The sequence below is a fragment of the Canis aureus genome, chromosome 12 (assembly GCF_053574225.1).
Source record: "Canis aureus isolate CA01 chromosome 12, VMU_Caureus_v.1.0, whole genome shotgun sequence".
In the NCBI taxonomy this organism is placed as follows: Eukaryota; Metazoa; Chordata; class Mammalia; order Carnivora; family Canidae; genus Canis; species Canis aureus.
In genome coordinates this window covers 64,825,853-64,838,546 of record NC_135622.1, presented here as the reverse complement: position 1 = coordinate 64,838,546, position 12,694 = coordinate 64,825,853, and the positions used below count along the sequence as shown (strand labels likewise).

Below are 12,694 nucleotides of genomic sequence, written 5' to 3'. Positions count from 1 at the left end.
CCCTGCCCTGGATCTCCCCCCTGCAGGAGCACATCTCGGAGTCCAGGCCTTTCCGGGGGTCGCCCCCCCATCTCCCCCCTGCAGGAGCACATCCCTGGCATATCTGCCGGTTTCTGGGGGTCACAGTAAGTGGCGGGAGCTTTCAGTGTCTGAACCTCTCCCTGGGCTTTCACTTGTTGAGTGACGTCAAGTAACTTTCCATCCCCTCCAATCCCTCGTGCTGTCCCACCAGGGCAGTATTTCTTATTTCTTACTCATTTATAAAGTAAGGGAATTAAGGTTTTTCTAGAACATTAGTTACAAATTTTGATTTGCGGCTTGTCATTTGTCTTTTCAACGTTCCTATGATGGTTTTTCGACTTTTTGTCTTAACGACGACAAGTTCATCTCTTGTAAATTTTACAAGTATCCTGACCAAACAAAATGATTCACAAGTTCATATGGAAAAATAAACAAGCGAGAAAATATGCGGGAAAAGTATATAACAGAAAAATAACGGAGAGGAGATTCTCTGCCAGAAGCTGCAACGTGTGATAAAGCCTCCATAATTTGTAGTAGATGCAAGTATAGGTAGAAGAGTCAATTTTACAAAGTAGAAAATTCAGAAATTGGCCCAAATATATAAAAGTAATTTAATATATAATAAAAAAGCACCTTAAGTCAATGTAGAAAAGCTATGTTACACAATAAATAGTGATCTTTTTGGGGAAAAAAATCATCCACAGCTTCATGTTACTTATGGACAAACTCCAAATTCATCAATGATTTGAAATGCCAAAAATCAAACCATAAAAGAACCAGAAATTAAGTGAGAATTAGTTTTCAAATTCATAGTGCAAAAGGCCCAAGTATGACAAAAAAAAAATCTGTATTTTTAAATGATCAGAAAATATGGCAGAAGCATATTGTAAAGAAAAAAGAAAACATACACATACGAAAATATCGAGGAAAAAGCCACCCCCACTATCAATATCCACCGACACTACTGTCTGCATTTTTGTGTATGCCTCAATTGACTCCTATTGCCAAATATGTAGATTATTTCCATTTTCTGCTTTTACAGATACCGCTGTTGGCTGACAATCATCTTAGGATAGAGTCTCAAGGGTTGGCATCAATGAATCAAAAACAAAAAGAAGTTTGTTAGCTTTTCATTACATCATCAAATTGCCTCCTACAGGGCAGCCCGGGTGGCTCAGCAGTTTAGCGCCTCCTTCAGCCCAGGGTGTGACACCGGGGTCCCGGGATCGAGTCCCGCGTCCGGCTCCCTGCATGGAGCCTGCTTCTCCCTCTGCCTGTGTCTCTGCCTCCTTCTCTCTCTCTCTCTGTGTCTCTCACTAATAAATAAATAATAAATAAATCTTAAAAAAAAACAAACAACAAATTTGCCTCCTACAGATACTACCCAGGTTTCACTGACGGAGCCACCCAGGCGCCCAAAACAGTCCCCAAGTTTAGAACCACTGGGTATTACCATAAAAATTCCCACGTTACAGGCGACACTGGTAACGGCGAAGTCCGTACATTAGAAAACAGCATAACACATTTTATTTGGATTTATCTGAATACTAGTGAATTTTTCTTTTGTTTGTTTACATTTCCTGTTTTGCTTATTTTCTGTTCACATTCTTTGACTGTTTTTCTGGTGCCATACTCTTTTTGTCTATAATTTTAATCATGTTGTAAATCTATGTCTCTGCAGCTTTTCTAAAAAAAAAAATTATTTATAGTTTTTCAGCATATGTTTTTACTTACATGGCAACATTTCTCTAGCCTTTCTACTGTTTTCATCTTTCTAATACTGTGACTAAAGGCCTTAATTAAAACAAAACAAAACTATATGGTCATTATGCTATAGCCTCTTCCAGAGCTTATATTTTACGTTAACTATTTGGTGCATCTCAAACTTACATTGGTGTAGGATATGAAGTAGGAACCTAATATTTTTTACATATACAGCACAACTTACTGAATAATCTATAGCACTTAAGGTGGAAGGGGAGGTGGGCGGGGGGTAGGGGTAACTGGGTGACGGGCACTGAGGGGGGCACTTGATGGGATGAGCACTGGGTGTTATTCTATATGTTGGCAAATTGAACACCAATAAAAAATAAATTTATAAAAAAATGTCACCTTTCTAACAAAAGAAAAAATATTCATATATGTATTCACATATTTAAAAATATATGACAGAGATAACGGGGTACTTGAATACATTATTCTGGGACAGATGGTGGTTCAAATGAAAACAAAATAAGAATATAATATCACATCATACACAATTTCAATAATTGATCGCCTTAATACTGAATGCAAAATTTAGTACTTTTAGAATGAAAGTAATGGGGACGACTGGATGGATCAGTGGTTGAGCATCTGCCTCTGGCTCAGGGCATGATCCTGGAGTCCCGGGATCAAGTCCCACGTCGGGCTCCCTGCATGGAGCCTGCTTCTCCCTCTGCCTGTGTCTCTGCCTCTCTCTCCGTGTCTCGAATGAATGAATGAATGAATGAATGAATAAATAAATAAATAAATAAAATCTTAAAAAAAAGAACAAAAGTAATAGAAAATATCTTGACTATTTGGGCAACGGAGGAATGCCCTAAATAATCCACAATAAGAAGGGGAAACTACAGATATACTCAGTTAAAGTTAAGAAAAAGTTGTATCAACATACATCTGAAAAATAAAAATTCAACTGAAATGCTGGACGGTATCTGTCATACGCATAAATGTCAGAGATCTGGGGTCCAGAATACACAGAGACCTTGAAAAAATCAATAAAAATACAAGTAGCACAACAGAAAACTGGGCAAAGTGTCCGGTTAGTTGATTCACGGAACAGAAACAGTGCCAGCACCGTGGGGGCCGCGGTCAGGACATGCACCTCTTGTGGGAGCGGGCGAAGGCCCGCGGGTGTGCGGGGGCCTCGGGGCTGAGTGGGGGACACGGGGCCTCGGCAGGTGCGACGAGGGGGCATGGGGTGAGAGCACCGCAGCTGCCTCCCACGATGGGTAAGAGTCACGAGGGGCTCGGAGAGACGCCAGGGAGCGGCCCGGAGCCTCGGCGCAAGCGTGGCCCTGCCCCACGTCGGCAGATCTCCGTGGCGGGCCCCGGGCACGGCCGCAGGGTTCCTGACAGCAAACTGACAACGACACAGAAACGCATCCAAAGAAGGAAACAAATTTTCCCCAAGAAGAGGATGAATGACTTTGGTCTGGTGTAGCCTGAAAGCCGCGTTCAACTAGACACATGCATGTCTCCGTGGGAAAGTAGGGATAACAGAGGAAGAACAAGCTGCATGAAGACACGCGGGGGACCACACACAGACACAGACGAGAGCAAGCACATACATTTATTTTTTTATATATATATTTTTAATTTCATTTATTTATTCATAAGAGACACAGAGAGAGAGAGAGAGAGAGAGAGGCAGAGACACAGGAGAGGGAGAAGCAGGCTCCATGCAGGGAGCCCGACGTGGGACTCGATCCCGGGACCCCAGGATCACGACGCAGGCTGAAGGCGGCTCTAAACCGGTGAGCCCCCCAGGGCTGCCCAAGCATCTACATTTATACAACACGTATGCATAAATGATAAAATCTACCTGTAACAAAATATACACAATATTTATGTGTAAAATTCATCTAGAAGATATAAATATACATAACAGAAACCCAATGGTATTTGGCTGGGGGCTGGGGTGGTCCTGGGGAAGGCCCCCCAGGTGCTGCCTGCAGGTTAGTGCTCCCTTCGGCTCTAGAGGAGGCCGCAGGTGCAAATCGCGTCCCTTCACTGGTCCCTCGTGTGTCCGAGACATTCCATAGCAGAGTGTTCAGCATACGCCGAATATTAGGTAATTAGATATTTCGCATGTTGGGGCACCTTGTGAGCCCCGCCGCGAGAGCTCTGTCACGGATCGGTGCCCTTCACGTTGTCTGTCCCCTTGTACCTGCCACGCAGGGCAGTCACTGCCAGGTCCTGGATTTTTAGGACCTGAAGTTACTCCTCATCGTGCAGCCATGTGCTTGCTTAGGGCAAAGCTGTCCCACCGATGGAAGCCTCGTGCTCTTGGGGCTCTGCTGCTTTTGGTGGCAGTCATTAGTTTTTTTTAATAATTTTTAAAAAATATTTTATTTATTTATTCACGAGAGATACAGAGAGAGGCAGAGACACAGGCTGAGGGAGAAGCAGGCTCCATGCCGGGAGCCCTCCGCGGGACTCGATCCCAGGACTCCAGGATCACACCCTGGGCCAAAGGCAGGTGCTCAACCGCTGAGCCACCTGGGCTGCCCAGTCGTTAGTTTTAAGCACAGAGATGACCACAGAAAGATTTTTGGAAGCACGTGAAATGTTTATAGGAAGGAATCTCGAGAAAGCCATTGAAAATTATGTCCATTTACTAGCGACCTTCAGTCTGCCCTTTCCTACTGCTTTGATTACCCTGTTTGCGTTTAGAGGGTCTTAGAAAAAATATGCACTAGAGCAATTCCAATTCCCATAAAGGTACTTGGGCCCCTAGCGTCTCCCCTGGAGGCAGCGTGGCTCCCCGAGGATGTGCGCTCTGTCCTGGGTGCCCAGCGCCTGGGGTGGGACACACACGGCAAGGGCTGTTTGCGGGATACGGTGGCACAAAGCTGCGACCGGTGAGCACGTCCCAAGGAAGAGGCGGCGTCCCCCGTCCGGCTGCTACGGGACAGGATCTGGGGCAGCGCACCGGGCATGGGGACGGCTGCCTCGTTAGACACACGCACCATTACCAGGTGAGCTACCCGGTTCCTAGTTCCCACTGGGGCCCGACGGGACGTGGTGACCGCACCTGTCCCAGCACCCATGAACCGTGCAGAGGCTCCGCTCCATGCTGGGGCCGGGACAGCCAGCTGCCACCCCATGTGCGCTTCCATGTTATAGTGGCCGCAGTCCCCGGGGCGAGGGCAACGTGTCACCTCCATGCCAGGACGCCTGAGAAGTACGGGCCTCTCCAGCCTCCTTCCTGTCGCTGTCACAGCCGCTCGGGGGGTGGACATGAGACCCCTGATGGCCTCAGGGGAGAGCCGCCCGCGGCTGGGTTACTACCCCGGGGAGGCGTGACCCTTAATGTGGTGAGTGCCTGACGGTGGACGCTTTTTATTGCGGCTGATATTACCGCAACAATTACTGATATTGCGGCTGAAATTACTACATTTTAAAAATTATTTCTCATCTTTGAAGAAGGGAGACGGTGGAGGAGTCTTTGCAATTTTCATTTTCCGACGTAAGAGCAGATTTGGCTTGTTTTCCATCTAATCAGTTTGGAGAGGCGGACACAGGGACAGAGACGTCGCAGGCGATCAGGCTACACGGTCCCGTTCTTATCTCCCGGATTATGTGGTCTCGTAACTCACCATTTCAAGCCCTTCTGCAAACTCAAAGCACTGGCTTTGCCTTTCTATGAGGTGCTGAAGAGTTTACGGGAACGCCCCTTGTCTCCAGTAGGTGGACACCTTAGAAGGCTTCGGTGCACTGGGGTCCTGTCTCGTGCCCCTCCTGGTGCCCGTGGCCCATCTAGGGGCTCCGGCCCGGGGGGTGGCTGCAGAGGCTGCGAGGGAGGCCCGTGGCAGGTGTTTGTCCCGGGTGCACCCGGGCCGAGAGCCCCGGCAAGGGCGAGTCGGGGAGGGCCAGGCTCCCACAGGCCGACCGCGCAGGGCTGCCGGGCCTCTCGGGCTGCGGATGGAGCCGCGAGCTCAGGTTCCCTGTCCTGGGCCTGCGGCCAGCGTCCCTGCCACGGGCTGACCCCGCCTGTCCCTCCTGCAGCCTTCCTCCCACCCCGCCCCGAGGAAGCTCTTCATCACGCTCCCAGAAAGGAGCAACACCTTAAGGAGCCCTGCTGCTGGTCCCAGAGCCCACGCTGGGAGGTTGGGGGTGGCGAATTGACGGGGGACCCTGCTCACCTAGCGCCTGGAAAGTAAGAACAGTTTTCACATTTTTAATGGTTGAACATATTAAATCGAACGAATAATAATATTTTGTGTAAAAAAATGCATTTTCAGAGGTGTCATCAGTAAAACCACACCACGCATTAACAGCTGAACACGTGGGACTTATTTTGAGGCTAAGGAACAGTAACTTTGAGAATCTCAAGTAGCAAAATGTGTTCTCGTCTAGAGACTCACACGGCCTCATCCTGAGATGAGCATCACCAGAACACGGGCCCGGTCAGCATACTTCAGTTCTCAGCAACCGCGAAAATTGTGGTTGGTTGTTCGGTCTTGCTGGGTAAGGGCCTACGTATATCTTCAAGTTTCTTTCCCTGGCCCTTTAAGGAAACCACTGCCAGCCTCTGACCTCTTGAAATACAACTAATTTTTCGAGGCCAATTGTACATGCTGCTTCAGAGTGGCCCTTGGGGTCACGGAGCCAGGGCGGACCTCTCGGTGGTGGGCTCTGGGCCCACAGCAGGGCCTCCTTGCCCCACGCCTCAGAGACTGTCCCTCCGTCCGCCGCGGCTCGCACCAGCCAGTCCGTGACCCGGGAGCTCAGGAGCAAACCTGCCCCAGGTGTGGCTTCAGGGCGGCCACCAAGGCTGCCGGAAAGGAGAGGCCAGGCTGTCTCTCGGCCTCTTGCCAGGGTCCTCCCGTCCCCCAGGCCCCGCTCTTTCCCATTACATGCAACTCTCAGGCCCGCGACTGTAAGCACAACTTAGCTCTGACAATTCTCCAAGTTTTATCTACTCTTGAACCTTCCCCTAAATTGCAGGCTCTCAGTCTCAGTGACTTTCTCAATCAAGTCAGCATCTCAAATTATACTGGCCCGCTCGTGAGCCCACCAGGGCCCCACCTGCGCCCCAGCTTCCTCTCTCTCCAGGTGGCCTTTCTCCACCTGGGAGCTCACGCCCAGAACCTGGGCCAACTGCAGCTTCTCTATCGTTGCTCTCAGGGCCACAGCCGTCCATCAGCACACCACACCAGGACAGAAGCCTTCAACATTTACTCAAGATCTGATCACACCTCACCTCCTTCCCGCCACCAGCCTGGCCCAAGACGACGAGCTCTTGTGGTGTCTGTTCAAAGCCTCCTGACTGGTTTCTCTGTTCCTAGTCTTGAACCCCCATGGTCATTTCTCCAAAGAGATGTTCCATTTATGTAATAGCTAAGGTAACAGTATCCAATGCTTACATCCCTCAAAGGTTTCCCATACTTAGTCTGCACCACAGCTTATATCCTTACTCTGTCAACCATACATCTACATGTCTGCATCTCTAACATATCTGTCAATTATATCTGTCTGTATCTGCCTTATCTATCCGTCATGTCATATCTATCCATCCACCATGTCTCTCCATCCATATCTCTCCATCTGTCTTGTCTCTCCATCTGTCATATCTCTTCATCCATCATGCCTATCCATCCATCATGTCTATCCATCATGTCTATCCATCCATCATATCTCTCCATGTCATGTCTCTCCATCCATATCTCTCCATCCATATATCTCCATCATGTCTCTCCATCCATATCTCTCCATCTGTTCTGTCTATTCGTCATGTCTCTCCATATCTCTTCATCTGTCATGTCTCTCCATCTGCCATATCTATTTATCCATCATATTTCTCCATCTGTCAGATCTCTCCATCCATCATGCCTATCCATCCATCATATCTCTCCATCTGTCATGTCTCTCCATCATATCTCTCGATCTGTCCTATCTGTCAGGTCTCTCCATCATATCTCTTCATCTGTCATGTCTCTCCATCCGTCATGTCTCTCCATCCATATCTCTCCATCTGTCTTGTCTCTCCATCTATCATGTCTATCCATCATGTCTATTCATCCATCCATATTTATCCATCCATCATCTCTCCATCTGTCATGTCTCTCCATCTATCATCTCTCCATCTGTCCTATCCATCATGCCTCTCCATCCATCATATCTCTTCATCCGTCATGTCTCTCCATCCGTCATGTTTGTCCATCTGCCATATCTGTTTATCCATCCATCATATCTCTGCATCTGTCAGATCTCTCCATCCGCCATATCTATCTATCATGGTCCTTCGTGCACATCTCCTTCACAGCAATATAAGCTCCATGGGGGTAAGCACATGGACTATTTTGTTTTCTTCACCATAATATCTCCAGCACATGCCATAATGACACAGAGTTAGGTGCCCAGCACACGTGTTAGATGAAAAAGCTATTTGTGTGCCTTTGGGGAATTAAAGATCAAATCCCTGTGAGGACTAGCAGAGTCCATTTACATATGGAAATCCAATGGGTTTAGGAGGAAATGTGCTGAGTAATAGCAAAATTTCTCTGGCTCTTGGACTCTATAATATTTCCCAGGCCTTACGAGAGAGGAGGGCCAGAGGGAAGCCAGGGACAAGCTGACAAGTAGCGCCCAGTGGAGTCCTTTCCAGGTCCTCTAAAGAAAGAGAGATTGAAAAAGAGAAGGAAACCCAAGGAGGTCTGGTTGCCAGGAGCCCAGTGCTCCAGCCTCACGCAAGCCCAGTGCCAATGAGGCTCACCCCACAAGGCTCCTGTCAGCCCAGGGGCGCAGCAGGCCCAGCAGCTCTGCTTGCAGGCAGAACGTGCTGCTGCACTATCGGGTGGACTGCCAGGGCCTTGTGAGTGCAGCAAGGGGCAGCAGGGCAGCAGTGACAGGACTAGCAGTAACGGAGACCAAAGCAAGTCCGAGCGGGCAGTGCTAGCCCAGACCTGGCGTCAGCCTGAGACAGGACGGCCTCCGGGGAGGACGAAAAGAGCCCAACTTGGTAGAAAATGAGCGCTCGTGATACGTCTTCATATCTTCAGCACTTGAGTTTGTGATTTGAGGCTCACCCCCACCCAACTGTCTTTTCTTCCGATTTCCTTTGTGTTCCCAATGCTGTTTGTCCACCATTGAACTACAACCCTTAAGGCCAGAAGCAGCACCTCTCACCCATCTCTGCAGTGCCCTTTCGTGCATCTGGATGCTCAGAACAACTTACTGAATTGGATCAGAAAACTGTGGCAGCCATGTGCTCCTTCTGCTGCTACATATCTGTGGCTTATTTCAGAACCAGCACAGTCTGCCTGTTTCAGTGATGCCGCCCCTGCAAGGGAGTGGGCGACCCAAGTGGGCAAGTCAGGGCAGATCTTGGGCCACAGCAGAACTCCAGCCAAAGCCAACCTACCAGCACCTCATCAATGCTGCCATCCTCCTCCCCAGGCGCTTCCATTTGGACTTGCTACACGACTTTGTCACCGCAGGAGGAGAGCCTGAGAGCAAAGCCACGCAGAAGGGCATTTGACAAGACTTGCAGAGACAATGTGGGCTCTGCAGGCCCTGCTGGAGCGCAGGTCGTGGCAACAGCTGAAGCCCCAGCAGCTCCGGGACTGTTCACACTTGGACCAGCATGTTTTCCTTTTCTGCTAAAGCCAATTTGGATCAGATTTTCTGACACATGCAACTAAAACTTAGTAAATAGTACATAAATCTTAGCCCCGAAGACTTTCTGCTGTGAACCCTATCAAGCAAGCAGAACTGAACCAGTCAAATAAGCAAATTCCACAGTTGAGAGCTGCTATTGCAAACATCCTGCTGTGGGGAAAGGTCGCAGCCCTTTCTGTAAACACGGGAAGGGGGCTATTGGGCTTGGGAATTCAGATGCAGCCCATGGCGCCTGCACACCAGAGGGCCGTGTCTAAACCCCGTCACTGCACCGGGGTTCACGAGCCTGGTCGCGGTCAGGATGCCTCCGCGCTCGGCCGAACTGTACAAGACACTAGCTAATTTGTTTTAATACCACATATTTTTAAAAAATTTCTGATAAAATCATATTGCCTGGTCATAGTTATATATGGTGAATTTCTCCGTCAGAGCCAACGAATAATAATAACAATTTAGATATTAGCCTCAGCTCCTGTCCTCAGCATCGAATCACAGCCCACGCGCCGTCCTCTGCTGTGCCGCAGGGGGTGCGGAGGGCACGGTCTGGCCAGAACGCTGGCATCGTCGTGTGACTGAAGCTGTGAAGATGCAGGTCATTACTAAAGAAGCTTTTCAACCTTAAGTCACGATCAGCATCGCAACATTCATAAAAGCCTTGAGTCTCTTGAATCCCAAGGCAAAGCAAATTCTCTAAGAATATTTGAGTTTCCGCCTGAGAGTCTATGCCTGCCAAACCTCAAGCTAAGAAACTTAGCTTAAAATTTTCTTTAAAAAGTGATTAAAGGGGAAAGGAGAGAAGATGGGTGGGAAATATCAGAGAGGGAGACAGAATGTGAGAGATTCCTAACTCTGGGAAACGAACAAGGGGTGGTGGAAGGGGAGGAGAGAGGGGGTACGGGGTGACTGGGTGACGGGTACCGAGGGGGGCGCTGGATGGGATGAGCACTGGGGGTTGTACTATATGTTGGCAAACCGAACTCCAATAAAAAAATATACAAAAAAAAAATACAAAAAAAGTGATTAAAACATTTGAAAATGTCTATACTAAAACTTTTTTTTTTTAAATTAAGACTTTCTAAAATACAGGGAAGAAAATTTTTACTTTGGAAACCTCAAAAGCTTGAAAGGAGCTTAAGCTGTGGAAATAATTTACATACTGATCACGGGCAATAACCTAGGGTTTGGGAGAGAAACTGACCCCGTCAAGCCTCCCCCATCACTCAGCGCCGGGGCTTCCCAGACTTTTCCCTCGTATCAACAAGCTTCCATTATACGCTTCCTCAGTGGATGCCTGACTACGAGAGAGGTACCTACAGGAAAAGCCTAGAAATTTAGAAACCGTTTTCTAAATGCACGTTAATTAGATATTAACCAAATTAATAAGCCTCATAACTTACATGAAATAAAAGTTAGTTTACTGAATTGATAAAACTCTAACCAAAATCAAAGGACTAGACATTGCTAAGGAAATATGTAGAATAAACAGATTAAATCTTAGTGAAGATAAAAGAAACTTCGGCCATCTATGTAATTTTTTAGATTTTGACATACTGCCCTTAGCTCAGAAGCTTTTAAGAACATTCCTGTCTTGAACACCGCTGACAACTATGGACATTGTTTTGTTTTTTTTTTTAAGATTTTATTCATTTATTCATGAGAGACACAGAGAGAGAGGCGGAGACCCAGGCAGAGGGAGAAGCAGGCTCCATGCAGGGAGCCCAATGCGGGACTTGATCCCGGGACCCCAGGATCAGGCCCTGGACTGAAGGCGACGCCAAACCGCCGAGCCACCCGGGCTGCCCCGGACATTGTTTGTTAAGTGGATTCTTATCTTTCTGTGGCCATGGTGTAACCACTTCCTTTGACTCAAGGGGACCAAGCTTGTCAGTTCCAGAAATCAAAACCGGTCTCTCTGGTCATATTAGCAGCCTTCAGAGTCCAAACCTGAAACCAGACTGGCCATTGGAGCTCCAAATTAGCGCATCCTGTGCGTCTCTCTCCTCCCCCTGACCTGGGGCTGCAGATGTGGGACAAGGAGGAGGGAGTGGTGAGCACTTAAGTGTCAGCATAAGAAGAACCTTGATTAACACTCACTTTATCTTTTTCCAAACTAGAGAGTGACCCTGGCTCGGCGTGGGGCTACACCTGCCCCTCCAGCCTGATCATCTGCTGTGGAGCATGGACTCTTCCCAGAGAAAACAGAAAGGTCACTGTGCTTAGGGTTTCAATTGTGTAGGGTCACGTGTCACCATGACACACCTGCAAACAAGGCGACAGGTAGAAGGACTTCTGGGCAGGGCAGCCGGCCCCGCTTCCTTCCCTCTGGCCCGCACCAGCCTTGCTTTTGAAGCACCACATCCTACTCCCGAATAGTGAGAGCTCTCCTGAGAGTCGGCACTAAGTGGAATAAAGGCTTCCAATCACTGGATCTCTAAAAGCAGAGATGTCTGGTTTTAATCTGACAGAAGATGAGGTTCCTATTTTCTCGTTTTATGGAAACTTTAATAGGGCGTTCGCAAAACAAACAGCCAGTCCTCCTGACTTTAAACAGGGTGAGCAGGATGGAGATCGGACCTTATTTGGATGGTTCTAACATGGCAGTTTGCAAACAGCTGGGCAGCCGCGCTGCACCTGCGGTTCCCGGCTGCGGGTCCCACTAGGGACATTCCCGAGAACAGGAATCGGGGCCTGCACGCTCCCAGGCGGGGGAAACCCCTCCTCCTAGAACTTTCTGGGTCCCACGGATTCCGACTCCCGGGGCAGGGGCCCGGGCGGGGCCTTTGCGGAAGCCGAGGAGGACACTGCAGCCCGGGCCCAGCCGCCCACGGCCCGCCCCGTCCGCGCCCAGGCCTCCCCGCCCAGGAGGCTCCCCGGGGCCCGGCCGCCTGGCGACCTCGGGGGCACCCCCGCCCCCCGCGCCCCCGCCCTGCGGCTCGGCCGCCCGCACCCCTACTCACTCGCGCCCCGCCGCCGCCGACACCTGCCCGGGAACAGGAAGGGCGCTCCCGCGGCCCCGCCTCCCCGGGCAGGCGCACACCTGCGGCAGGTGAGGGGCAGGTGAGGGGCAGGTGAGGGGCAGGTGAGGGGCAGGTGCCGCCCGCCCCCGCGTCCTCGGGACCCAGCCGGCCCCGGCGACCCCGAAGGCGCCCCCGCCCCGCGCTGCCCCGGGGCCTCCAAGGCTCCCCGACTTCGGGACCCGGGCAGGCCCGGACGGGCGGGGCGCGGGGGCTCGGGTCCCCAGGGGTGCCGCCCTCCGTGGGGCTCCGCTCACCCCCGAGCCCCCGGG

General features: G+C 49.9%; 1 protein-coding gene across 4 annotated transcripts in view; it reads right to left on the bottom strand.

Annotated features, from left to right (window-relative positions):
* The window catches only part of SH3YL1 (SH3 and SYLF domain containing 1), a 36,758-nt gene extending 24,251 nt beyond the window's left edge, over positions 1–12,507 (bottom strand). For 3 of the 4 annotated variants that reach the window (XM_077844316.1, XM_077844318.1, XM_077844319.1), the window contains exon 1: positions 12,366–12,507. In XM_077844316.1, the coding sequence (XP_077700442.1) occupies position 12,366 (1 nt within the window). In that variant the 5' untranslated portion in view covers positions 12,367–12,507. Of the gene's footprint in view, positions 1–11,502; positions 11,522–12,365 lie in introns of those variants that run through there. The other variant, XM_077844317.1, reaches the window with a different exon arrangement.
* Positions 12,508–12,694: the final 187 nt, after the last annotated feature.